This window comes from Podarcis bocagei (assembly GCF_964188305.1).
Source record: "Podarcis bocagei genome assembly, chromosome: 5".
Lineage (NCBI taxonomy): Eukaryota > Metazoa > Chordata > Lepidosauria > Squamata > Lacertidae > Podarcis > Podarcis bocagei.
Window position 1 is genome coordinate 20,824,632 of NC_138129.1, and position 26,446 is coordinate 20,851,077.

At 44.6% G+C, this 26,446-nt stretch overlaps 1 protein-coding gene and 1 long non-coding RNA gene across 6 annotated transcripts; one reads left to right on the forward strand and one right to left on the reverse strand.

Annotated features, from left to right (window-relative positions):
- The first annotated feature begins 974 nt into the window (after positions 1-974).
- Positions 975-11,235, forward strand: SPATA2 (spermatogenesis associated 2). 5 transcript variants are annotated; one of them, XM_081195657.1, is made up of 4 exons: positions 975-1,058; positions 1,931-2,237; positions 5,968-6,394; positions 7,726-11,235. In XM_081195657.1, exons 3-4 carry the CDS (start codon positions 6,077-6,079, stop codon positions 8,962-8,964), a joined length of 1,557 nt encoding a protein of 518 aa, XP_081051783.1. In that variant the 5' UTR covers positions 975-1,058; positions 1,931-2,237; positions 5,968-6,076; the 3' UTR covers positions 8,965-11,235. The 5 variants fall into 5 exon arrangements, with proteins under 5 accessions (XP_081051783.1, XP_081051784.1, XP_081051785.1 ...); XM_081195658.1 differs by having other exon boundaries at positions 5,971-6,394; XM_081195659.1 differs by having other exon boundaries at positions 1,931-2,119.
- Positions 4,580-5,961, reverse strand: LOC308587839. Its single transcript, XR_014008547.1, has 2 exons — positions 4,882-5,961; positions 4,580-4,710 (listed from the first exon to the last, which is right to left on the reverse strand). It is a non-coding gene; the product is annotated as an uncharacterized lncRNA (long non-coding RNA).
- Positions 11,236-26,446: the final 15,211 nt, after the last annotated feature.

The following is a 26,446-nucleotide window of genomic DNA, read 5'->3' on the forward strand; positions in this document are numbered from 1 at the left end:
AGTGGGTTTGCTGACATTAGCTTCAGGGCTGGAGGATGTGAGCACATTTTACTTATTATTTTATTGGTCATGTATGGTTTGGAGGCTTTTTGTACAGAAGAAAAATTTAATGAATGCTGTTTTCTTCTTGAAGTCCAAAGCTACTGAGGAAAAAAATACTGATCTTTTTAAGAATAGGACTATTCATCACTGTCTTCTTTGAATACAAGGTGTTGGGTGGAGTTAAAAATGAATGACATAGCTGAATTTCATTGATGTGACTGAGTTTTAATTATCGTGAAACAAATGTATCCTACTAGTTCCCTGGAGTGGACAGATGGCTCTGAGCCACTACAAATTAACTGCAGTGAACTGGTGGTGAAACTTCCAGATTCTGAACTGAATTTTTTTTGCTGGAATTCTTCTCTGGATTAACACACCCTGCCTCATACTACTCCATCCATATTCTACTAAAATGTCTGGCCTTTGATTTCTGAAAGCCAGCAGATTCAAGGAGGGATTGAATCAAATGGATTGAAAATGACATCACCCACACATGACAGAGGTAGGAGGTACAAAAAACTTTTGCAATTGTACAAATAACTTTTTTGGGGGGAGGGGGAAGGAGCCCTCCATTTCCCCCAAGAGAAACCCAAAAATTACCGAACATATTGTGGTACTGCATTAGATGAGTGTGTAGGGAGGGGGCTGTGTATGTAAGAAGGGAATGGGGTGCCCTAGCTGCCTACCCTACTGCAGGCTGCAACAATTTGTTACAGGTCCTACTTCCTAGCAGAAATCCATTTAAGTTATTTTGCTCATAAGTGCATTGATGCAATGAAAATAGCTGTTGGGCTTTGGAGGGGATCCCGCGTCTTTACATGGTTTATGACGTCACACACGTGTAGGGAACGTCAATCTCCCGCTGATCCCGACGTTTCCATCGACTTAAGAAAAGCCCTTCTCTCCCCACCCCTCCCCTTCTTCCTTATCTTTGCAGCTGCCAGAATCACCACCGGTGATCACGGACGTGTTCCCGGAGTAAGAAACGGGCAAGAGCGAAAGGCGGAGCGAGGAAGGTGAGTAAGTACCATGCTGCTACTAATGAGGGTTTAAATATTTATTATTTAAATAAAAAATAAAAAGCTAGAGACACAGAATTCGACGCATGCGCCCGGCGCATAGATACTAGAAAAAACGTTAGAGCAACTCATAGATTGGGGAGGAAAGATCCCAAAAGAGCCTAACGCCTCCAACCCCGCCGTGGAAGCCAGAATTAGAAATAAACGAAGGAATCGGTATGTTTTTGCATGGCTGCGATTAGGTGGCGGGCATAGTTGCCTTCCCGCCTCCAAACAAAAGGAAAAAGGGAAAAACAGAAGAATATGCTCATTTCAAACTTAGGTTGCAACTTACTTTCTTTTTTAAAATGTGATTTCTGCCCAATTTGTGGCTCTCCCCTGAGGCATTCCGTGTACAGCATGTTAACGCTGAGGGTAGTTTGGATCCTCAGCCTCCCTTTATACACGCACGCAAAAGCACAGCCCACTTTATCACTTATTTACTTCACTTCTTGATCGTTAAAACACACACACAACCCAAACCAAAAAATCCTCAAAGCGGGTGACGAAAAGATTAAAAAAAACCCTAGAATCGAGGAGAAAACTCCGCAACCCTCACTTCGCAAACATAACAAAGAACTAAAACGGATTAAAATTACCTCCGCTTCCTAAGCGCTTTTTAAACCAAATACTGTAACGCTTTTAAGCGGAGCACCGCGGAAGGCGCCGCCCTCCGCGTCGTTCTCAAGTGGAAGGGAGTTCCCCAGCGTCCCAAATGGCCCGAGTTTTCTCAAATGCTCTGCCGCAGCCCAAGCCACTTTTGCGGTTTTATTGGGGGTGGTGGGGAGAGAAAAAGAACGCGGGGCAGAATTTTTATTATTTCTTTTAAGGCCCATGCGGACCGTCCGGGGGGGCGAGTGTGAGGGACGCACACACAGAGAGAGCGAGAGGAGACAGGAGTCGCGCTCACTTCCGGTTTCCGGTTCGGAGGCGGGGCAAGGAAGAGAGAGTGACAGGATGTTGCGCGTCCGGGTCACGAGCGACTTCCTGGCTGGCGAAAGTGGCGGCGGCGGTTGCAGGTCTGTGGTCCAGGGTGGGAGGCGAAGAGGAGGAGAAGGGGCAGTTGCTGCCGCCGCCAGCACCGCCGGGTTCTCGCGCTGCGCCTCGCGAGATTTCGAAGGGAGGGCAGAAGAGTCGGTGGGTACCGCTTCGCGACAGCGGGCGGGGCGGGGTTGGGGGCCGAAGGAGGACTGAGAAGCCTCTTGGGGAGAGGGAGGGGGGGGCCCTCAGGCGACCACCGGGTGTGGGGCGAAGGGGAAGGCGGCGGCGGGTGAGGGGGGGTTGTCTTTCTACTTAGTCCGTACTTCTCCCCCCTCGGGCGGGTTCTCTTCCCGGGGTCCCCGGGTCCCTTCTCGTACTTGGCGAAGGGAGCCTGTGAGGATTTCCGAGGTCTTCCTTCGTTCGCCGTCCCTTCTCTCTCACACACACCCGCCCAGTTGAGGAAGGAGCTAGGGGCAGATGGTCACCCCCTGCAGTTGCATTTTTTACGCTGGCCTTCCTCCTAGGTTTAAGGACCTAGGTTTAAGGATGTATGTGTATATATATATATATAGGTTTAAGGATGTGTGTGTGTGTGTGTGTATATATATATATATATATATATATATATTATATATATATATATACACACACATACAGAGACACACACACACACACACACACACACACACACAAAATATATATGTATGTATATACACACGCACAAAACCAGCCCCCCCTCTCTATAATGGGGGTAGAGGCTGGTTTTGTTCGTTTAAATCTACCCCCCCCCCCGTGTAGAAGCCACACAAAGCGTGCCTCTGTTCTGAGCGCTGTTTTTGGCCTTGCACCTTGGAAGCAGCTTAGGCTCGGGCTGATGGAGAAACGTGGCTGAAAAGTAAGGAGCATGCTGGTGCTTTCTTTCTGGGATTGCATTCCATGCCTATCTCTCACCATGGGTCAGGTTGTGCAAGGGACCAGAGGCCTATATGTAGCTGGGGCACACATCCATTGTAAGGACTGTGACCTTTGCAGGGCTGTTTTGGTTTTTTTACCACCCCCTGGGGATGGGGACCTTTCCTCAGGAGTGAGGATCACCTTGCAGTTCTTTTCAAAATAGCTTGAAGGTGTTGATTGTTCACTTCATTGTTAGGCACTGACTTTCTGCTGGAAGAAGTAAGTAATACGCAGGGGCACAGGTCTTGTGATGTGAAAAGTTTCCAAAGATTATTCTCTTGGTGTTTTTCAATTCCTCCTTCTTTGTCTTTTTTATATTATTTGGGACAGTTTTCTGTTGCGGGACATCCATATATAGGTATATATATTCAGCTCATGGTCCACAATCTGAATGAAGACTTAATTTAGAAAAGGGTGTACAATAATCTTAGAAAGTGAGGGGCTCAAAACTATACAGTGGTACCTCTGGTTAAGAACTTAATTCGTTCCGGAGGTCCGTTTTTAACCTGAAACTGTTCTTAACCTGAGGTACCACTTTAGCCCAAGGGGCCTCCCGCTGCCACCACACAGTTTCTGTTCTCATCCTGAAGCAATGTTCTTAACCCAAGGTACTATTTCTGGGTTAGCAGAGTCTGTAACCTGAAGTGTCTGTAACCCGAGGTACCACTGTACTAGTATTGTGGGAATTTCCAAGGCTTTCCACCTGTACAGATTCTTCATGCTTAAGTGTTTGCCAAAGGAGTCAGAAGCTAACGCCCTGTTTATAGTGTTCTACATTGTAGTAGTCTATAGTGATAAGAAGAAATAAGCCTGAGACTGGAGAAAACGCAGGTGCCTGGCTCAGTAAGAATGGCTTCTGGCAGCTGAAAACTTGGAAGTTTGTCTGGTGTGATGTTGGGCTAAATTCTGGGATCTGTAAATACATTTTCAAAAATCTGTCTTGTCTGTAAGCTTCCAGAAATAAAACATTTAATACCCATTTAACTTTACACAGTGAATAGGCCTCCTGCAAACTGTCTTTAGTTTAGTCTCTGCAGAGTCAGGGCTCTGGCATTTACATCTGAAGGTGCTAGTAAGCTACTTTGCAGGAACTGAACATATACAGATGGTAAGTCATAATTAGGATGGAAAAGGGATGCAAATATTATACATTTTCCCAAAAGAATGTAGTTGATTCCAACACCTCTTAGTCTAGTGTTGCAGGCTGCAATTCTACCTAGAAAACGTCCAAGTGAACTCAGTGTGATTTTTTCTATAGAGGAGTGTGCCTCATATTACAGGGTAAAGCTCCTTCAGAACCACTGGTAGACAAAGCTGAACGATTTGGCATTTGATCAAGCACTATGTGGAACTGCTTTTTCTTATGAGCAATAATGTTAATTTCCCCATATGATTGGTTTCGAAGTTGTGGATGATTTCACATAAGCAGGAAAATTGTTGTAGGAGTTGACTGTTCAAATTACACAGGCCCGCATTTTATTAGCCATTAAAGAAAAATGCCTAGTGTAGTATTCGGCTTATCGCATGTAGAGGGCTGAGTTGCATCCTTTTTCATCATTTATTACTTGGGTGATGAATTTGAATAGCAGAGTGTCACATTGCAGTAAGATTACATCAAGTTCTCTATCTAAAGGGACCTACTAAACCAAACTTTCTCTAGGCTTTATAGAATTGACTTACCGTATTTTTTGCACCATAACACTCACTTTTTTCCTCCTAGAAAGTAAGGGGAAATGTCTGTGCGTGTTATGGAGGGAATGCCTACGGGTGGCATGCCTACGGATTTTCCTCCTCTAAAAACTATGTGCGTGTTATGGTCGGGTGCGTGTTATAGAGCGAAAAATACGGTACTTGTCAGTTCTGATCCCTAACCCAATGAAACACCATTAACTCTTGGTTGCTAAAAACCTGGCAAGATAAAATTCCTCCCAAATGTTCAAAGAGTTTTACATATACCACACCAGTAATCCTTATAACAACCATTTATGGTAAGTGGGGGTTTCTCCAATGTTGCACATCTAGTGATGAGACCAAGCATGAGTTTCTTGCCTAAGGCCACCTAAGTAAGTTCATAGTAGAAGGCACAATTTTAACTGGAGGCTTTCTGATTCACAGTTCTGTCACTAGGCCAGTATGCTACTGTAGCAGTCATTGTTGGTTTTGTTTTGGACCCCCCCTTTTTCTTTTCTTTAATCCTTCCCTCCTCCTGGTTTCTTTTTATTTCTTTGTATAAATTCCTTGTGAGACACTTGCCTCAGTTTCCCAAGGCTTATTAATTCACAACTACAAAAAAGATGTTGGGAAAGGTCCAGAAACAGGCAACCAAAATTATTAAAGGGATGAAGCCGCTCTCCTATGACGAAAGTTTGCAGCATTTGGGACTTGTTAGTTCTGGGAAAATACAAGTAAAAGTGACGTAATAGAGACGTTAATACTAATTATGCATGGTGTGGAGAAAGTGGAAGTTTTTCTGTCTCATAACATGAGAATTTGTGAACATCTCAGGAAACTAAACATTGGAAGATTCAGGAAAGGTAAAAGGATACTTCTTCACACAGTGCATAGTTGAACTGAAATTCACTTGCTTCCAGAGGAGGCAGTGGTGGCTGTGAACTTGGATGGCTTTAAAAGAGGGTTAGATAAGATTGTGGAGGGTAAGGCTATCGGCGGCTGATAGCCATGATGGCTATGCTCTGCTGCCACAGTGAGAGGCAGCATGTCTCTTAACACCAGCTTTGGGAATTGAAGATGGACAGAGCGCTGTTGCACTCATCTTTATAAGCTTCCCACAGGCGTCTGGTTGGCCACTGTGATAACAGAATGCTGGACTACATTGGCCTTGATTCAGCAGGCTCTTACAATAGTAAAGTAGGGTGAGAGATGACAGATTTTAGTAGTAATGGTAAGTTATTTGTGTCTCCTTTTCTTTCAGAAGACTCTCCAGCACTATCTTACGTTGCCGCCTCCTCCCCAGCCTGCCTCACTGTAGCCATGAAAGAGATGAGGTAGCCGCCCTTGAGCGTGCTAGAATCTAACTTCAGATGGATGCAAAATATAAAGACGATGTATTTAGGAAGTATGTACAGTTTCATGAATCCAAATTGAATACCTCTGACAAGAAGCAGCACTCTGTTAGTGATGAGTGTCTACAAGTGACAGCTTCAACCTTACTCTGTTTTCCCAAGATTGATCCCTTCTACAGATTCCGGCTGATAAAATTTTATGAGATAGTTGAAAATTCACTTAGGTCCTTGAAATCTTCAAGTTTGCGTTCACTCCAAAATGCATTTGGCGTTCTGGAGTCAGTTGGAGTTAATCTTTTTCTTTACCCTTGGAAGAAGGAATTCAAAAATATAAAGGTAAGAGTGTGCAAATATGTCTTTTGTAATCTAAATATTTGTGCTTTCAACTCTTAAAAGGGCGTCTGTTCTATCTGTAAGGTGGTGTGTAGCACTCAAATTTATTCCAAAGATTACAAAATAAATGCAAGGTGAAAGTCTGGTTGCTTTTATAAATGCCTGTTGGGCAGTTGTGCCCAGACCTCATGTCCTTTTTTCAGACCAGTTAATCTTTATTATAATTTAGGATGCAAAGTAGATTTTCACCTGAAATCACGATTCAGGAAAGCTTACTCAGTGAGCTTCAGTTGGGTTGGAATTTGGCTTTAAGTTTAGTTACTATAACCCTGATTTCTGCATTCAGCCTTGCCAATTCCTAAACTCGAGTTCAGCGAATATTTTCATTGCATTTTATTTTAGAATCACCTCATTATTCTAAATGAATAACTTCAGTACATTCCTCAATGTACATTTCTCACCCACTTCCCTAGTGCTCTCCATACTGTGGCCTGTAAGGAAAAAAATGAAAAGTTCAGTCATGAAATATAAAGTTAGAAAGAATAAATAATGAGAGTTTGGTATTGGTCTCTTTTTACTATCATGGAAGATGGGAGAACTATTGACTTTAAGAATACCTTTGGGTCACAGTTTCACCCTCAGCCTGGTTTAATCTTTACTGTAGCATCATACTTAACTGTAGAAGCTGAATCAGAGAGCAGCTGGCATGGTAAAATTATCTGGTGAATGTATTGCCACGGGGTGGTATTCATCTATTGTGTCCTGTCAACACAAGGATTTCTGCTTGCCCAACAGAACGTTCCCTGCCTGCTCCAAATCTTCTATGGAGGATTGTGAATCCCTAGAACATATTTAGGGGATACACTGAGGGAGGAAAGACCTGTTGCACAAGCAGGAATCCGTATGCTGACAGTACCCCAATGTAGCTGTGCTTTGGATGCAACCAATTGAAATTAATTTGCCTTAATGTGCTCAAGTGGATTGTGCATAGAATTATTCTGAATTTTAGCACCAAACCCTGTTTTTTGAAAGTGTATGACCCCTGCATGTGGTTATAACCAGTCCTTTTTTCCATAAAAAAATGTTTAGGGGTACTCTCATTTTGACTCAAGAAAATCACCATTTTATCGTTCAAATTGGGGAAAATAAGTACAGTAAATGGACAGAAGTACAAAGATTTACAAAATGTTTAGGGGTATGCATCCGTCTGTGTCCCCCCCCCCCCCCAGAAAAAGCACTGGTTATAACATATCTACACTATTTCAGAATTACATCTGAGCACTTGGTTGAATACTATGTTTACCATTCCCCCCCCCCCTCTTTCCCATCTCCAGACTTACACAGGACCTTTTGTTTATTATGTAAAGTCTACAATACCAGATGAGGATATAAGACAGATACTTAACTCAATGGGATACATCCAAGAACTTGGAACTATGTATAAACTCAAAGACATGGTTGATACCCTCCAGGTAAAGATGGTATCATTTGAACTTTTCTTGGCCAAATTAGAGTGTGAACAATTGATTGAAATTCATTTGCAAGTGAAAGATAAAGGTTACACAGAACTTGATATTGTAAATGAAAGAAAGAATAGCAGTGATATCCGAGGCTGCTCAGATGCCTTGAAGCGTCGTGCAGAATGCAAAGAAAATCTAAACACTTCCATGTCACGAATGGTACTTCAGAAATCTGCAAGTGAGAGAGGCTGTAAAGATTACTTCAAACCCAAAGTTAGCAAAGCTTCTAAATCAGTGGATGCCTATGATAGTTACTTGGAAAATAAGAAGCCACCTTTGATGACATCCTTGAGTCTCAGAAAAGAACCCATTTTGGTTGATACTCAAGATGACATTAAAGATGAAATAATTCGTCCTTCGCCATCCCTCCTTGCCATGTCAAGTTCTCCGCATGGATGTTCCGATGAATATTTGCCAGTTTCATCCCATACCAACGGCATATTAAGAACGGGTATTCCATACAGTACTTACTATTCCCCTCAAGATGATTTAGATTTATATACTGACTCTGATTCTAGAAGTATGTTCAAGAGACAAGAACCCACTAAACATGATGTATGGCTGCTAAAGAACGATGCCAACCCGACTTACCATAAACGTACACATCTAGCCAAAGATACCACTTCCCTTAAGTGCCAAAACTGTGGATTATCTTGCGGCACCTCCATTTGCCAAAAGTGCGACAACTTGCTCATCTGCAGGCAGGAATATCCACCAATGAAGCAGAGCAGCTATTCACTCAAAACTCTTGCAAGTGAAGGCATATCTTCTGGGTCGGTGATAAGGGAGAAGCCTCAGTACATGTTGCAGACTCAAGACAGAGTGTCTCAGTACAGTTCAAAATCTAAGCCTTCAGGCTCTTCACGCTGTGGATTTTGCAACAGACCAGGAGCTACAAACACATGCACTTTTTGTTCAAAAGTTTCCTGCGATTCTTGCCTCACAGCTTACTATTATGATCCCTGCTGTCGAAAAAGTGAGCTTCATAGGTTCTTGCCAAACAATCAGTTAAACTATAAATCAAACCAGCTACCACACATGGTTTATAGATAGACCTTTATTTTTATCTTTTGTTTTTTGGAAATCCTGTAATTTGGGACAAAAGGGCTAAAAACACAAAACATTCTGATGTTGCTAGAAGTATCCTACTGACCCTCTTAGGAGAAATAAAAAAGTAGACATGCCCTAACATTGGACATATACATCTTAACATAGTGCCAGTCTTCAATGATGTGACTTTACAAATGTTGTCTATTCAATAATTGACACTGCTGCTACTGTTTTAGGTGACTCTTAGCTGCTTTTCCATTCTAGATGGGAGAGAGGAGCAATTTTTTCCTTTTTTTTTTTTAGAAGCAGGCAGGCATTGCAATTCATTTTTTTCTAAAGACATCACATGTCTGTGCTTTGTGGCTGTCACACTGCCTCATCCACATAACACAGCACCAGAGTAGTAACTAGAAAGATGACCAAGAAACTAAGAACAGCATTTTCAGTGAATTGTGAAATTGTCTGTTTTGGTAACTTGCGCGGAATATTCCTTTGTGTTTGCCAAAAAAGTGATTTTTTTATTTAAAAAAAGGAAAATTAATAGCATTACTTAAGCTCCAAAAGGCAAAATCACCATGGCATCTATTCCTTGTGTCTCTTCTACTTTTCCTTCACCATCTCAAGCATATAAAATCAAATTCTAAACTGAATATTTGCTTTATTTTTTGGTGTTGCCAATACACCTTGTGTGTGTGGTTGTTTTTTTAACTGTTCTAGTATTAAGAAGTGAATCAGTATGTGTTACGTTACGCCTGGAGTGTTCCCAATGAATTATGATCAGATTCACCTTCTGTTTGCACATGTATCAAATCCAGTTCTTTCTACTGTAAATAGGTGATTTGGAAGCAGATTATTTTTTAATAAATATATTCAGTATGTTGTGGTTTTTTAAAATATATATATATATATATAAGGTCCTGTAAATGAAGTCTCTGGGTAATTTTTTCAGGTAACATTATTTTTTCCTTGTACTGTATTTCACCTACAGCTTATTACAGCTGTTGTGGTAGACAGGTGTCCCTCAAATCTATTAGTCTCTTTGCTTCTTTCACCTGGTTTGAAATTCTGCCTCTGGAGCTTTGTCAGATAGAGGTGGGCAAGTCACTTGGCTCCAACCGTTTCATGCAGAAGTGAAGCTTTTCCCCTTGTAATGATATTTAGCCACAACAAGGATGTAGAAGATTCGGCTATGCATACATGCTTTCTCCCATCCATGCTCACAGGAGTGTGTTTGCATAAAGTACACAGCCACATCACACTAGAAATAATGATGGTTAAAATAACAGGGATTGCACCATTCCCGGCCAAGTGAAATTTCTTAAGCCACAAAGGATATCAAACACTCCTTTTTTAATAATTCACCCTTTATGTTTAATTGCTATGCCATTGCATTGAGTTTTGAACTTTGTGGCAGATTACATTTGACCTTAAAGCTGTTAATTTTTAAGAGCGTGGTTGTTGATTCTAAGACTTGCAGTCCTTTCACCCTTTCTGTAACAGAAGCTTTCATGAATAGCCAGTGTGTGGCGGGGGTGGGGGGGGGGCAGAAACATTGTAGATTTGGTGAAATTCTTTGTTGTGACTGAGCATCAAATACACTGTCTCACATGATCTTTCTGGAATGTTGCCAACAGCAAAGCGTTACCAAGAAAAGAATACATGGTTGAGAAAAGTAGAAATGAGATTATAGAGATGGCATACTACTGCATTCAGCATTTTATTTTCTTTGCAGGCATTAGCTTGCTGACTGGGAAGGTCCGTGTAAAATCATTGCTTAAGTGAACGATGAAGGTTTTCATAATCTTAGATGGATTTTTTTTTTAGAAGCATATATTCATATACCTGTAGATAAAATGTGTATATAATGCCAAATTTAAAATAATTTTACTCTTTCTAAAGTATCAGCCTGTAGAGTTCATTTTGATGTGTTCCGTTTCTGCTCAGCCTCTTCCAAGTACCATGCCTGTCTTTACTTGGCTGCTATACTGTACAGCTTCTAGTTCCTCTCTTGTTCAGGTTCCATACTGCTACTCACATGACACTAAATGAACAAAAACTGTGATGCCACGTAATTTATACAGTGAACCTAGCAGGGACTAATTATATTGCTTTAAAAAGAAAAAAAAACAGTCCTGTGTACATATTTGTCATGGAATACCTGTGGTATTTAACAGTGTTAAATTGCAAGTGATACCATGCAAACTATACTTTTATGTGTATCTTACTGTATGAGGTTGCTGTGATTGAGACAGTAAAATATATGTTAATTTAAAATGCAGCTGCTTGGCATCTGATTTGTTAAACATCTGAATTTCTGTGTTATGATCTGTAAAGAAGCACATTGCTCTCCTAAAAGCTTGATTTCGGGGGAGTGGGGATTTAAACATTGAGCTCATTTTTGTGGAGGGATTGTAGCACATAATGGCCAACCGCTTCACAATCCAGGTTATGCTTGCCCTCACCGCATTCTGAGGTTGTGTCATTAATCCTATTTTCAGCTAAAGCTGGAAGATTTTTGATGCCCCTCCCTACCTCCCAGCAAAGCCAGCCCCATGGTATTTGAACTTAGACAGGAGAGGGGATACTCCTAATAAGCACTGGCAGTGGAAATGGGGCTTTCTTCCCCCTCCTCCCCATGTGTCCCCTGGAATGGGTTTGGGTTGAGGAGGTCAAGAGAACACCCAGAACATGCTGTGGGAGAAGAGGGGGTATTGTTCCATTGGGCAAGCTGCAATGCTTGCACAGATGGGACGTGCAATGCTTAATCCTACATCAGATATTTTTGCCCTTCAGTTCCCATCCTCTCTGAAAATAGATCATGGTGGCTGAGGTTGATGGGAGTTGGAGTCTTAACGGCATTTGGAAGGCCATGGCTCCCCACTCTTCTGTTAAAGCTTACATTTGCAGCAATATGAGCTGGAAACCTAGAAAGGGTGAACGTTTGAGCATATGGAGTTCTGTGGTGAATAGCAAAGGGTTTTATTTTCTCTATGACACTTGTCAGGAGCTGGAGTCAAACATAACAGATCAGCAATAAAAAACACAGTGTCAGTGAAGTTAACTCTTTCTTTAAAGAAGCCAAAAGAGGTCTTGGGCCAATGAGGCAGTTTCAAGGACTGAAGGTCCCCACCACTCCCCAAGGCTCGTCTTCTCCAGGGTCTTTCCCAAGCAGTTGAAGACTCTGTCCATGCACAACCAGTATCTGCTCTGCCCTTTTCATTTCTCTGTGTGTTCTAGGAGACCAATGGGGAGGGGAGCTAGTCTCAGCTGGAAGGGGAGACTCCCTGGCTTCTTTAGCTGCCTACCTCATTGTTGCCTCTTGGTCTCTTCCAGCCTCCAGTCTGAACTGCTCTCTGCCACAGCCTCTTCCTGCTCACTAAACCCTGTTACCTCTTCTGCTTCCAACACCACCTCCTAGTCTGCCCTCTTTTCTCTCTCTGACCACTCATTGTCGTCCCACCACCAGTCCCCTTGCTCTGAGCCCTCTTCCCCTGGGAGTTTTCCTGGGGGTTCCTCAACTGATTCCTCCCACCACTCTTCTGCATCCACCAAGTCCGTGACTTCACTCATATGACTACATCCCAAAGGCCATTTTCCAGCAGCGATAGAAACACTTGCTTTAGAGGCAGGGATCCACATTTTCTTGGACAATATAGAATTGCAGCATTGGAGAGACAGATTAGTCCTGAATTTACCAATGCTCTTAAGATGTTGAGCTACAGCTCCCATCCTTAAACATTGGCCAGGCTAGCTAGTGCTGATGGAAACTGAAGTCCATGGTAACTGGAGGGGACCCGATTCAGTCTAACACCCTGTTTGATGTAGGGAAGCTAAAGCATCTGACTCTCCAACATCTTCAAGAGTTCCAGTGGAGATCCTGCCAACACTTGGTAACTGCTTTCACTGTGAAACTGCTCTTACCATTAAAGAGATTCCACCCCCTAGAGAAGCAAAGGCTGGACATGGCAATTCCTCCACGACAAATCTACAAATCTACAAATTTGTGGAATGTTGTATTAAAGTAAAGCATAGCTTTACATTTTAAGACATCTGCAATACAGAACAGGAAATGCAACCACAGAATTGGGCACCTCTCAGCCAGCCGCAGCCGGACATATGAAGCTGTTTTAGCTGATTTACCTATCTACTTGTGTGGGGTAGCTGAAAACGTTGGTTTGACGTAAGAGTTTTTATCTAGTCCCCAAACAAATGTTTGGCACAGGCCTAACAGCATTCAAGGCTGTTCTGTAGGTGTGAGCCATGGATTTGCCCCAAATGGGTGAGATTCAGCTGTGTTGAGCTGATAGGAACAGCTAGTCCTGGCTCTACTATTGGGCAGAGCAATGCAGCCAACACAGAGGGTGGTGGCAAAATGTTGGAGAATGGCGCTGTGTCTGCCACATGTCCTGTACTGCACCCCTAAAATAGACAGCTACCTTCAAGCTGATGATGCTGTCCCATAGCCAGGCTTGAAGAAGAAATATTCGTCTGCTAGCCTGGGTGACTTCTGTATGTGGAAGGGAGCCAGGGGCATCTTGACCTTCACCTCAAGCAGCAAATGTGTTGCCCCTGTTCCATCCACTTTCCCTGCAATCGTCACGTGTGAGGAGGGGTGGTGGTCAGCAAAATGCGTGCGGCACCAAAGCCCCTGAGTTTTCCTTGCTGTCTTCGGTGAGCCCAGACCTTGAACAAAGAATTACCGTATTTTCCGCTCTATAAGACACACTTTTCCTCTCCTAAAAAGTAAGGGGGAATATGTGTGCATCTTACGGAGCGAATGCAGGTGGGAGGCTCTGCTCAGCGCTCCCTTTAAAGAGACGCGTGGAGCGTGTGTGCGGCTCTTCGGGACTTTTCCCCAAGAAGGGGATCCCGCTGGCTGACCTGGCTTCTGGCATAGCTGCGCGAAGCCTCCACAGGGGAACCTTCATCCCGCTCCCCTGTGGAGGCTTTGGGGCTACCCCAGAAGCCAGAACAGCTAGAGGGAGCGCTCCTTGGGGAAAAGCCTGCAAGCGCCGCACACACGCTCCACATGGCTCATGAAAGGGAGCGCTGAGCAGAGCCTGGGATGCATACAGACTCTGCTCAGTGCTCCCTTTAAATAATATTTTTTTCCTTGCATTCCCCCTCTAAAAACTATGGTCAGGTGCACCTTATGGAGTGAAAAATACGGTAACATTTGGAGAACATGAATCCAGTTCAACCATGGAAGGTAGAGGAGTCAAAGTAGGGAAGTTTCTTTCCTGTTACTTAGACTGTGGCATGTATCTGTGATGCTGGAGAATTTTGCACATTGCCCTGAAATGTATCTGTGAAAGACAAATAATCATAACCATGCTCGTGTTTTTTAAAACTACTAGTTTTATAAAGCAGTGCTTGCTAAAAAAAACTTCCATCTTCAAGCCATCCTTTCACTATACTGACTCATTTGTTGAGAAAAGCCTGCATGTTTGCCGTAGAATCTTAGCACACTTATTCATCTTTTGGCACGGGGGCAGCATAATTTAAAGTGGCATGTCTCGAAATGAAGTACCGGGCTGCTCTGACGCCAGGACATGTTACAGGGGGCAACTTCCAGAAGAGTAGCTAGCGAGTCGTAGCAAAAACATCAGAATCTTGCAGCACATTAACAACGAAGGAATGTGATGTGGCATGAGTGTTTGTAGGCTACAGTCTACAGTTGTGTGAAGTGCAACCCTGAATTGTCAAACATACTGTATATGCACATGGGGCGGGGGTTAAGTGAAATCAGGGAGATTAGATGCAAAATGAACGAACGGACAAGGAAGCTGACCTGAAAGCACAACAGATATCAATTTATTATTATTATTAATAATAATATCAATATTGTATCATCAAGCATTTAAAAAGACAATTCCTTCCGTTCTGTTTGCTCTCAGATCCATTGAAATTATGAGTCCTGCTCTAATGAGCAATCAAAATGGGGCTTTTTGCCAGTGGCATATACCAGCCAAAAGTCCTAATAAATAAGACTGTTAATAACAACATGCGCCTTAGCAGCTTCTTAAATACACACACACAAGCAGCTTAAATGAGTCAGCGCAGTCATGCTGCTCCTCTTTCGCATAGCTGGCTTGAGCTTTCTCAGTCTGCCTCATTTTTAATCGTTATTATCATATGCAGCATCTATATCAGCCTTTGCCAATCTGGTGCCCTCCAGAAGTTTTTGAACTACAGCTCCCATCAGCCACAGCTAGGGTGTGAGACAAGCTTTGGCCATAGCAATAAAATATTTGAGGGGGACCCCCTCCCAAGTTGATGGGTATTGTCTTTCAAATGGTGTGCATGCATCGCTTCATATGATCAATTATGCAGGGCAGGGCATGCCTGCCTCCCTGGCAATATTTTATTCAAGTTAGCACCCCTGTCCCCGCTTGTCTCCCAGAACAGAAGAGGCATGATGAGGGAAGAAGATAGGTTGGCTGCACGTAGGCATAGCCTCTGATTGCTTGGGGGGAACCTGGGAGAGGAGGGGATCTAGACTGTTGTGGGTTGGTGGGGGCTTTCCGTCTCAGGAACTGATCCACGGGGCAAGACCTACAGAGCATGAACTGCTGTGCTCATTAGGCCTGACACTCTGACGCTTGTGCTCAGAGAGCTGAACTGGTTGCTGATCTGACAGCAGGTTGAGTTCAAGGGGTCGCTATTAGTATGTAAAGCCCATAACAACTTCGGACCAGTTTACCCACGAAATTGTCTTCTCTACATGTGCCCACTCAACCGCTTTGATTGGCGGAATTGGCTCTACAAACTTGTGCCGCAAATTACCCATTCCGCATATGTAAGAACTTAATCTTTTAGTGTGGCAGATCCTAAACTTTGGAACTCCCTGCCTATGGAGATCAAGCAGGCGCCTTCATATTTTACTCTTTTTGGGCCCTGCTGAAAACATTCCTGTTTAGACAAGCTGACTCAGATGCTTAGAAAGTCGAGGCCATTTCAATCCGTTTTAGTATTTTAACTTCAGTATGTTTTATAGCAGGATTGTAATTATTTTCTGATTTTACTGTTTTATCTTTTGAGGGGTTTTCTTTTTTTTTTACAATCAAGGGGTGTGCAAATTTAACGAAACAAACAAACAAATATTAGGTCTGACTTTTGAGCCATTTAGCCTGATTCTCCAGCCACTGGCGGAGGAACGGAGGAGCGCACTGCCCCCAGCACCATCGTGGAGGGGGTACCATTGCGGCTGCCACCCTGGACACATGCCACACACCCCCACCGTGCTGTTCGCCACGCCCCCGGGATGCATGCCACGCCCCCACAGGCGACATGCCACGCCCCTGCCTGCTCTCCGCCCCTGGTTCCGGAGCATGCAGCTTTGCCACTGTCTCCAGCCACATTTTCCTTTGTCCCCATCAATTGGGCTTCCCCTCCCCTTCCCCTTCCAGTCCTGGAATGCACCCCCCAAAAAGCTGCTCATAGGGGAATGCAACTCTTGGGCTGAAAAAGCCCCCATACAATTATTTGGGGTTCGGGGGGGTGAATCCTGCTGAACTCAAGGGGATTTTCTTCTGATCTGATCTGTAGCAGATGGCACTGTAAGAATTGTGTTCTCCCAAAATTAAATGTGGCTCAGCCATGCTGTGGGAGTTATTGAAAAATGCCCGTAGGTGGCGCTCTGGCATCAGCTTTTGCCTTGCAGAAATTGTCCGGAGCTTAGAGCTCTGCTTCAGGAGAGCACAGACATGCAACGTAAGTTTATCATGAAGAAGGACTGGAGTAATGGAACTACGGTTATTGCATCCCGACGCGGTGGAAGTAGAGCTTTCCTTTAAGGGAAGTGGTGCATATTTGCAGTTCTCCTGATATTGTGGGCTTTGTGTGGGCAACCCAGTCAGATGGGTAGCGTACAATTATTATTGTTGTTATGTGTGTTAGTTTGAAGGGGGGTTTTTATCTGGCTGTAGCTCAGCGGTTGAGCTGCACTGCAGATGGTGACAGCAGTCATGAAATTGAAAGACGCCTGCTTCTTGGGAGAAAAGCAATGACAAACCTAGACAGCATCTTAAAAAGCAGAGACATCACCTTGCCAACAAAGCTCCACATTGTTAAAGCTATGGTTTTCCCAGTAGTGATGTATGGAAGTGAGAGCTGGACCATAAAGAAAGCTGATTGCCGAAGAATTGATGCTTTTGAATTATGGTGCTGGAGGAGACTCTTGAGAGTCCCATGGACTGCAAGAAGATCAAACGTATCCATTCTGAAGGAAATCAGCCCTGAGTGCTCACTGGAAGGACACATCCTGAAGCTGAGGCTCCAATACTTTGGCCACCTCATGAGAAGAGAAGACTCCCTGGAAAAGACCCTGATGCTGGGAAAGAGTGAGGGCACAAGGAGAAGGGGATGACAGAGGACAAGATGGTTGGACAGTGTTCTTGAAGCTACCAGCATGAGTTTGACCAAACTGCGGGAGGCAGTGGAATACAGGAGTGCCTGGCGTGCTCTGGTCCATGGGGTCATGAAGAGTCAGACACGACTAAACGACTAAACAACAACAGCTCAGCAGTTGAGCACCTGGTTCCCAGGTCCAGTCTTCAGCCTATTTATTTCGTTGATAGGCAAGGAGGAACATGGCAGAGGACCCTGCTCAGCCTACAAACAAATATGGCTTGGACAGTGACTGAGGGCATTTGAATACTTTAATTATTTCCCTTAGTATAATAGGGTATAATTATTTCCCTTAGTATTATAGGGTATAATTCTGTAACCTTGTCTTGTTTACCCTTTTTGTCTATGCTAGAAATAGTTCTAGCCGCTACTTTCCACACATACCAGTTCTCTATTAATTTTGGTTTTCTTTTATGTCTGTATTTGTTTCACACAGTGATCTATAAGTGTATACGGATTATTTATATTGTCATCAGTTCCAGTTTGATAACACTGCAAAATCTTGCATAGCCTTTATTTTAAAAAAGTCCTAGACTGTGTGGTTTAACCCACAGTGCCACCCGCGTCCCGTTCCTCAATGTACAACACTTTTAACTGGGTTGGCGTATGCGGGCGAGACTGTTGCCTGTCCCCAGCCTTTTCTGTACCTGGTTCCCAACTTTTCTTATGTTTTTTTTTTTAAAAATCAAAACCTTGAAGTGTTTCTGAAGGGCTATTGGAAGCCGGAACAGTATATTAAGCTCAATTTTTGCGACCAGAAGCCGGAGGGACACCCCTCCCCTTTTTGAGAGACTCCCATCTAGGTAACCTCTGAAAGTGATTGCAAGGAGATTGCTTCCCCTTCCATCTTGAGTCTCTCTGGTACAACTGCTTCCAGCAGCTCACCCCTATTAGGAGGTCACTCACTCTGTTCTTCACCAGCTGTAGATGTGGAAAGTCTTCAGGGGCAGCCCCACACAGACCGCATTGCAGCCAGCAGTCTTCAAGGTTACAAAGGCATGAATCATGCCAATTGCTAAAGCCCAAATCTGCAAGGTAGAAATAAATGAAAACAAGCCAACAGCTTTGCTTCCGTAATAGGAGAAGCTGCGGAGCAGGCCCGCCGGCCAGAGGCGAATTGAGTTTTAGGTGGAATGATCTTAAAAATAACAAGAAGGCAAAAGCTCTGATAAATCAGTTTTCATGAATGCAGCTCAGAGATGTCAAAAGGACATTGCTGTTCCTTGGACTCAGAGAGTGGAAAAGGAACTGCCGTAAATAACAAATCCAACAAGTTAAGCATCCTTTCCCTCGCAGAGCTGCAATTCTCATGAGTTTCCTGTTAAGAGGGAGAGACAAACTGCTCTAAGAATTGTAGCTCCGAGAGGGGAATAGGGGGTCTCTCCTAACAATGCTGTTAGCAAACTACAGCTACCAGAATCCTTTGGGGGAAGCCGTGACTGTTTAAAGTTGGAGGGTGGATGGCAGCTAACGGATTGAGGTTGAATCCTGACAAGGCAGAAGTACTGTTCTTGGGGGACAGGGGGTGGGCTGGTGTGGAGGACTCCCTGGTTCTGAATGGGGGTAACTGTGCCCCTGAAGAACCAGGTGCGCAGCCTGGGAGTCATTCTGGATTCACAACTGTCCATGGAGGTGCAGGTTAATTCTGTGTCCAGGGCAGCTGTCTACCAGCTCCACCTGGTACACAAGCTGAGACCCTAGCTGCCCGTGGACTGTCTTGCCAGAGTGGTGCATGCTCTGCTTATCTCCCGCTTGGACTACTGCAATGCAGTTCATGTGGGGCTACCTTTGAAGGTGACTCGGAAACTGCAACTAATCCAGAATGCGGCAGCTAGACTGGTGACTGGGAGCAGCCGCCGAGACCATATAACACCTGTCCTGAAAGATCTTCATTGGCTCCCAGTATGTTTCCGAGCACAATTCAAAGTGTTGGTGCTGACCTTTAAAGCCCTAAACGGCCTCGGTCCTGTATACCTGAAGGAGTGTCTCCACCCCCATTGTTCAGCCCGGACACTGAGGTCCAGCACCAAGGGCCTTCTGGCGGTTCCCTCTCTGCCAGAAATGAGGTTACAGGGAACCAGGCAGAGGGCCTTCTCGGCAGTGGCGCCTGCTCTGTGGCACGCCCTCCCATCAGATGTCAAGGCAATAAAACAAATATTTTACTTTTAAAAGACAACTGAAGGCGGCCCTGTTTAGGGATGTTTTTATTGTCTGACGCTGTATTGTTTTTAATATTCGGTTGGAAGCCACCCAGAGTGGCTGGGGAAACACAGCCAGATGGGTGGGCTATAAATAATAAATTATTATTAAATTATTATTACAGAGTGAATTCAGGGTGAAGCAGCTGCCTCAGGCGGCAGAATCCACCAAGATGGCACCCCTGCAGGTACCCTACCCCACCTGGGACCTCTGCCACTGGCTTCTGGCAACATCTCATGGAGTGTGTGAGATTTTGTGGGAAATTGGTGGTGGAAGTGGCATGGCAGAGGTGGACAGGGTGAGACAGCATTCCCATTTCATCTCAAGTGGTGAAACAAGACATGCCACCCCTTTGTGAATGTGGCTAAGGTACATTCTAAGGCGGCTTAAGAGCAGGAATAGGGAACCTGTGATGCAAAGTTGTTGGACCAATCAGTGCCAACCATTGCCAGGCTGGCTGGGGCTGATGGAATCAGCAAACAACATCTGGAAAACTACAGGTTTAGCTACAGGTTCCCTAAACCCATTCTTCAAACAAAAGCACAGCTTAATTGGGGATGGGTGCTCTCATTGTCTCCCATCAATGATGGGGCCAAGCCAGAGCCTACAGGGACAAACATTTCTCCTCAACACAACAGCATTAATGATTAGCCCAGTCTTATGTTTTATATTTAATAATGTTTTATTAAAGATTTTCTTGGTTTACAAAAGTCTCTTGTCTCTTTATCAGGTTGTACAGTCTTTTTTTTACAGATCATTTACATTTGTTATGAGACATTTGTGTTGAGTACACTATAAAGCAGACTTCCTCAAACTCAGCCCTCCACATGTTTTTGGCCTACAACTCCCATGATCCCTAGCTGGCAGGATTGGTGGTCAGTGATGATGGGAATTGTAGTCTCAAAACATCTGGAGGGCAGAGTTTGAGGATTATTGCTATAAGGTCAGGAAGAAGGAGGGGTGGTGGTGAAATATATATACAGTGGTACCTCGGGTCAAGTACTTAATTCGTTCCAGTGGTCTGTTCTTAACCTGAAACAGTTCTTAACCTGAAGCACCACTTCAGCTAATGGGACTTCCTGCTGCCACCGTGCCACTGGAGCACGATTTCTGTTCTCATCCTGAAGCAAAGTTTTTAACCCAAGGTACTATTTCTGGGTTAGCAGACTCTGTAACCTGAAGTGTATGCAACCTGAAGCGCCTGTAACCCGAGATACCATTGTAGCGCGTTACTTCTGGGTTTTGCTGCTCACACATGCGCAGATGCTCAAAATGATGTCACGCACATGTGCGGAAGTGCCGAATCGCGACCCACGCATGTGCAGACACGGGTTGCGTTCGCTTCTGGATGCGAACGGGGCTCCGGAAGGGACCCCGATCGCATCCAGAGGTACCACTGTATTTTTACAGTGTATGTGTGGGGTTTTGTGTCAGCTTCTGCTGGATAGGGTCTCTTTCTGTTCACTTGCTACATTTCCTTGGTCGTGAGAGGGATTGGGGGCCCAGGGTGTGGTTGGCTGTCTGTACAATCATAGAAGCCAATCAGCTGTTAAGGAGTGGATGGTTTGACAACGATGGGAACCAGCTCTATTTCCCCCTAGTTCTCAACATACCAGCACCTCACCCCAATGATTAAGTTCCCCCACCCCACCCACTTTGGGGGAAATAAACTAGAAAGTTGAGAATTTCAATTACTTGACTGCGTCTGGTTTGATTTTATTTTTTTTAAACATAATTACATCAATGCAGAGCGGGGGCCATTTGAAACTTGAGCAGACTTTTATCAGCAAATGGGCTTCCTCTCTCTCTTTCAGTCTTTCACCAATTTAGAAGCTGGCTAATTGTGTGATTTGTAAAATAGAGCATGACAAATGCATGGCAGCGATGTATTATCATGGGCATTATGTGGTGATTTATACCGGGGTGCTTCCTATAAATATCACGGCACGTCAAAGTAGAGGGACCATATAGATTATCTGACCTCGATTCCAAAATCACTGACTCAGATACATCGCAGGTGATTTTAACCAGGGGGGAAAAATTAATCACCCCTGACGCTCCAGCATCCAATGTTAACATGAACCATTAATCACATTCAGCCTCACTTATGATAGCGACACTCACAAAATGGGCAGCTCTCCAGTGTTGCCTTATACTGGGGGTGCATTCTGATTTGGGGAGTGTTGCATTAGTTTCCCTGGTTATAATGCTAGCTCTTCTGTTATGTTTCCGAATGTTCCTTTCACAGTGTGCCGTAACTCTTGTGTTATGGAACTGTAGCTTATTGACTGAAATACCAGCAAGTTGTGCAGAATTTCATTCACACCAGTGGGTTCGGCATGCCATGACAATCCACAACATTGGGCCATGTCGCTACCCCCCAACCCTTTCCACACATTGGTGCTTGTGCTCACCCCCCCCCACAGAAATGGCAGGAAAGAACTGAAATGCCAGGATACCTCCCTGAATTCCATCACTTTCCTCCCACAATTTTCTGGGTTAATGGGTTTGCAAACAGAATTTTTTTTCCTGGCAGCAATTAACACAGAAATGCAGACTAAACTTCCACTAGATTCCACTGGATCTCTGGGAGTAGCTTTTACATGACATCAAAGTTCAAATATAATTCAGAACTTAACATTTAGGGAAACCTTGGGGAAAGGGAATAAACTGCCGTGTGAATGTATCCGGGGTCAGATCATTGCTCCACCTAGCTCTGCATTACTGACACTGGCAGTAAAGGTTATCCAGGGTTGCAGACAAGGGGAGTCTGCTCCAGGCCTACCATGGAGATTCAACCTAGGTTCTTTCACATGCACAGCATTTAATTAATTAACTAATCAATGCATTTATATACCGTCCAGTCAACTACGTCCCCCGGACAATTTGCAAATTGAAAATACAATCGATTAAAATAACCCCTCCAATCATAATTTTAAAGCAATCAATGTATGAACAGCACCAATATAGAACTAGCAAAGGGGGGGGATCCCACCTAGCATTAAACCACGCAGCTTGTGAAAAATAAATGAAAGAACCCTAAAACCCATAAGGGGGGGGGAGTTATAGTTTAAAGAACTAAACGCACGGAGAAGACCTGCAAAGAAGACCTGGGAGAAGAAAAAAAGTTTTCCCCTGGTGCAGAGAAGCTCCTAAATGTAGGTGAAAGGCGAAAACTCTGTGGGGAAAACATTCTATCATTGGGGTGCCACCAGTGAAAAGGCCCTGTCTCTAGTAAGCTGGATAAGGCCCTCCAATGAAAAGGTGCAGGTAGGTATATGGAAGAGGCACCTTCAGGCCTCCAGCCATTACAACAGAGCTTTCCAAACTGCGTGTCACAACAGTCATGTTGTGGTGTGTAGGTGTGTCATGCAAACCCTCCCTGCACTCCTTGTGGGGCTGCAAAGAGGTTAGTTTAACCCCTGGTTTGCTAGTGAAGCTGAATTACTATGTTGTGAAATGATGCATTTCGGAAAAGTGTGCCAGCAACATGAAAAGTTTGGAAAGCTCTGCATTAGGGCTTTAACCTTTGAAGCAGAGGTGGGGAAGTGAGGAGCCCTTCTAACCAAGGGCTGCTGCATTGCCTCCTGGTCAACCTTTTGAGGGCCACATGCCAGTCAGTGGTGGGCAGGATCTGAGGCAAAAGTCAGCAGAGCAAAACACCTACGTTTTCCTTTTTTGCAGCTGACTCGTTCCTACACACACCGTGCAGCCTCTCTATCCATCATTCCGACAACCCAGAGGCCTTATCGAAAACGCCTTTTGGCAGGCAAAACACACCCAGAGCCCAAGGAACTCAGTTCCTCCAAGGAGTTCAAAGCAACTTACATGATTTCCCCTTCCTCTCCATATTTGTCATCACAGCAACCTCACGAGACACTGTGACTGGCCCAAGGTCACCCAGTCAGCTTTACGGCTGAGCTGTGCACCATTTGACACCATGCTTGCTATGGCAAGTTTCAAAGCTGAGTTCTCAGCACAGGTGAAAAACCCGCAGCTACTAGGATATAGGATGCTCCTCTGTCTGTCTTCACCCAAAGCAAAGCTCTGTTTGCCTCCAGCCTGGACATTTTATCAGGATCTTAGGAAAGGCCACCTTATTTCTTTTGGAATTATCCTGCATTACTCATTGTACTTTGGTCTGTATAATAACAGTTTCATTCTAATTTATATTCCCTTTAAAATCTGTGGATTCCCCCCCCCTTTTAATTTGCGCACCTGCTATGCTTGCTGTGCCTTGGAACAGAGAGATACACTGTTTCAGGCAAGACTCGCCCGTACATTTGGAGTCATAAGATACCACTTCATTATCATAACCTTTTCTTTCTTCCTTAAAAAAAAAAAGTTTTTAAAAAAGAGCCACACGGTTTCTCATCCTTCTCCAGGCGAAATTGCTCAGCCTTATCTTTCTATTCATAGCCCAGCTTGGCTGAAGTGTAACTTAATGTGCATTTTGCCCTGAAGGCAAAAATTAAAACTCGCACAATTATGGAAGCTTCATTTAAGAAATAAAGAAGGAGGGGAAAGATCAAGATATAGACTTAAAGAAGAATGGGATGAAAATTGTATTCCTTCTAATTCTTATTATAAATTTCTTAAATATGAAATGTGATAGGAAGGGACTGGTTGGAGGGGATATGCCACCAGCTAGTCCATTAGGACAAATGGGGGGCTGCCCCACCAACCTCACCCAGGCCACGCCTGCCTGCCTTCTAACCAGCCCAGAGCCAGCTGGTCCTTGGCTGTCAGCTTCCCCCTCCTTAGTCTGTTTTGTCCTTGCAATGCACAGAATGAGGATGAAACCAGAATGAGTTGACTCCACCTACCATCAGCTCTGACTCCATCCACCATCGGCCTCCTTGCTTTCCATCCCACCAGCCACAATGTGCCCCCGGCCAGTGTTTATGCCACTGAATACAAGCTAAGGTAAAGGTAAAGGGACCCCTGACAATTAGGTCCAGTCGTGGCCGACTCTGGGGTTGCGGCACTCATCTTGCTTTATTGGCCGAGGGAGCTGGTGTACAGCTTCCGGGTCATGGGGCCAGCATGACTAAGCCGCTTCTGGCGAACTAGAGCAGCACACGGAAACGCCGTTTACCTTCCCGCTGGAGCGGTACCTATTTATCTACTTGCACTTTGACGTGCTTTTGAACTGCTAGGTTGGCAGGAGCAGGGACCGAGCAGCGGGAGCTCACCCCGTTGCGGGGATTCGAACTGCTGACCTTCTGATTGGCAAGCCCTAGGCTCTGTGGTTTAACCCACAGCGCCACCCGCGTCCCTGAATACAAGCTACAGGGAGGAAAATATTGTTTCCATGTACGGCTCTTTGAGCACCTGAGAGACATCTGCTACATAAGGAGCAGAAGTCACGCCAGACGAATCTCACTTCTTTTTTTGATAGAGTTACAAGCTTGGTGGATCAGGGGAATGCTGTGGGTGTAGTGCATCTTGATTTCAGTAAGGCTTTGGGCAAAATCCCTCCAGTTGGATGCAGTAACTGTTAGGTGGATTTGTAGCTGGTTGATTGACCAAACCTAAAGAGTGCTCACTAATGATTCTTTGTCATCCAGGAAAAATGTGAAAATTGGGGTGCCACAGGGTTATGTCCTGGACCAATTGTTGTTCAATGTCTTTATAAATAATTGGACAAAAGAATTGAGGGCGTGCTCATCAAATCTGCATGTGGCACAAAACTAGGAGGGGTAGCTGATGACACACAAGGCAGAATTGGGATTCAAGATGACTACAGATGGGAGAAATGGGCCCAAACTAACAACATGAATTTGAATAGGGACAAATGTAAGGTTCTGCACTTAGACAGGAATAGGGTTGCCATATTTCAAACACTGAAAATCTGGATAGAAAAGTTGTGAGTTTTTTGGCCAAAGTTATTGAACTTTTTTTTTAGGGGACGTGGGTGGCAGTGTGGGTTAAACCACAGAGCCTAGGACTTGCCGATCAGAAGGTTGGCGGTTCGAATCCCCGCGACGGGGTGAGCTCCCGTTGCTCGGTCCCTGCTCCTGCCAACCTAGCAGTTCGAAAGCACATCAAAGTGCAAGTAGATAAATAGGTACCGCTCCGGCGGGAAGGTAAACGGCGTTTCTGTGGTTTGCCAGAAGCAGCTTAGTCATGCTGGCCACATGACCCTTGGTCAATGAAGCGAGATGAGCGCCGCAACCCCAGAGTCGGTCACAACTGGACCTAATGGTCAGGGGTCCCTTTACCTTAACTATTGAACTTTTTAAAGTTTTCCCCAAAGTTATTGAGCTTTATGGGCAAAATCGCTAAAAGAAACATGGCAACAATAGCACTGCCTATGTCTGGGTGCCAAAATTTAGGAAAGCTATGACAAGCTGAAATGTATTGACAGGCGAGGGACCAAGATGATAATCATTGGAGTTTTCCAATGACAACCTTCTGGGGGCCACATGCTAATAGTGAGCAGGGCCAGAGGCGAAAGTAGGTGGGGCAATGGATGTGAATTTTAACTTTGTACGTTAGAGTAGTTTCCATGAACACATCCAGGCAACTAAGAGGCATTATCAGAGAGATCAGGATCATTTCCCAGCCACCCATAAACACTCAACAAGGCTATGATTGGTGTGGTCTGGGGAGAGTCTGTAGTCTGAGAGTGGGGAACCATTTTGGCTGTACAAGCCAACTTTGATTGGTGGGGCTGTCCACCTGTCAACCACCTGACATAAGAAGTGATGCCAGGGGATTGGGTGCTTTGAAATCCTGAAGTTGGGGCTTCAAAGCATGAGCAGGCAGCAAGGCACAGCTAAAAACAAGGTTCCCCCCACCTTTGTTTCAGCAGCAGTTTCAGGACATTGCCTGTGCCAGCCCTTGTGTTGTGGAACTCCCTCCCCACAGAGTT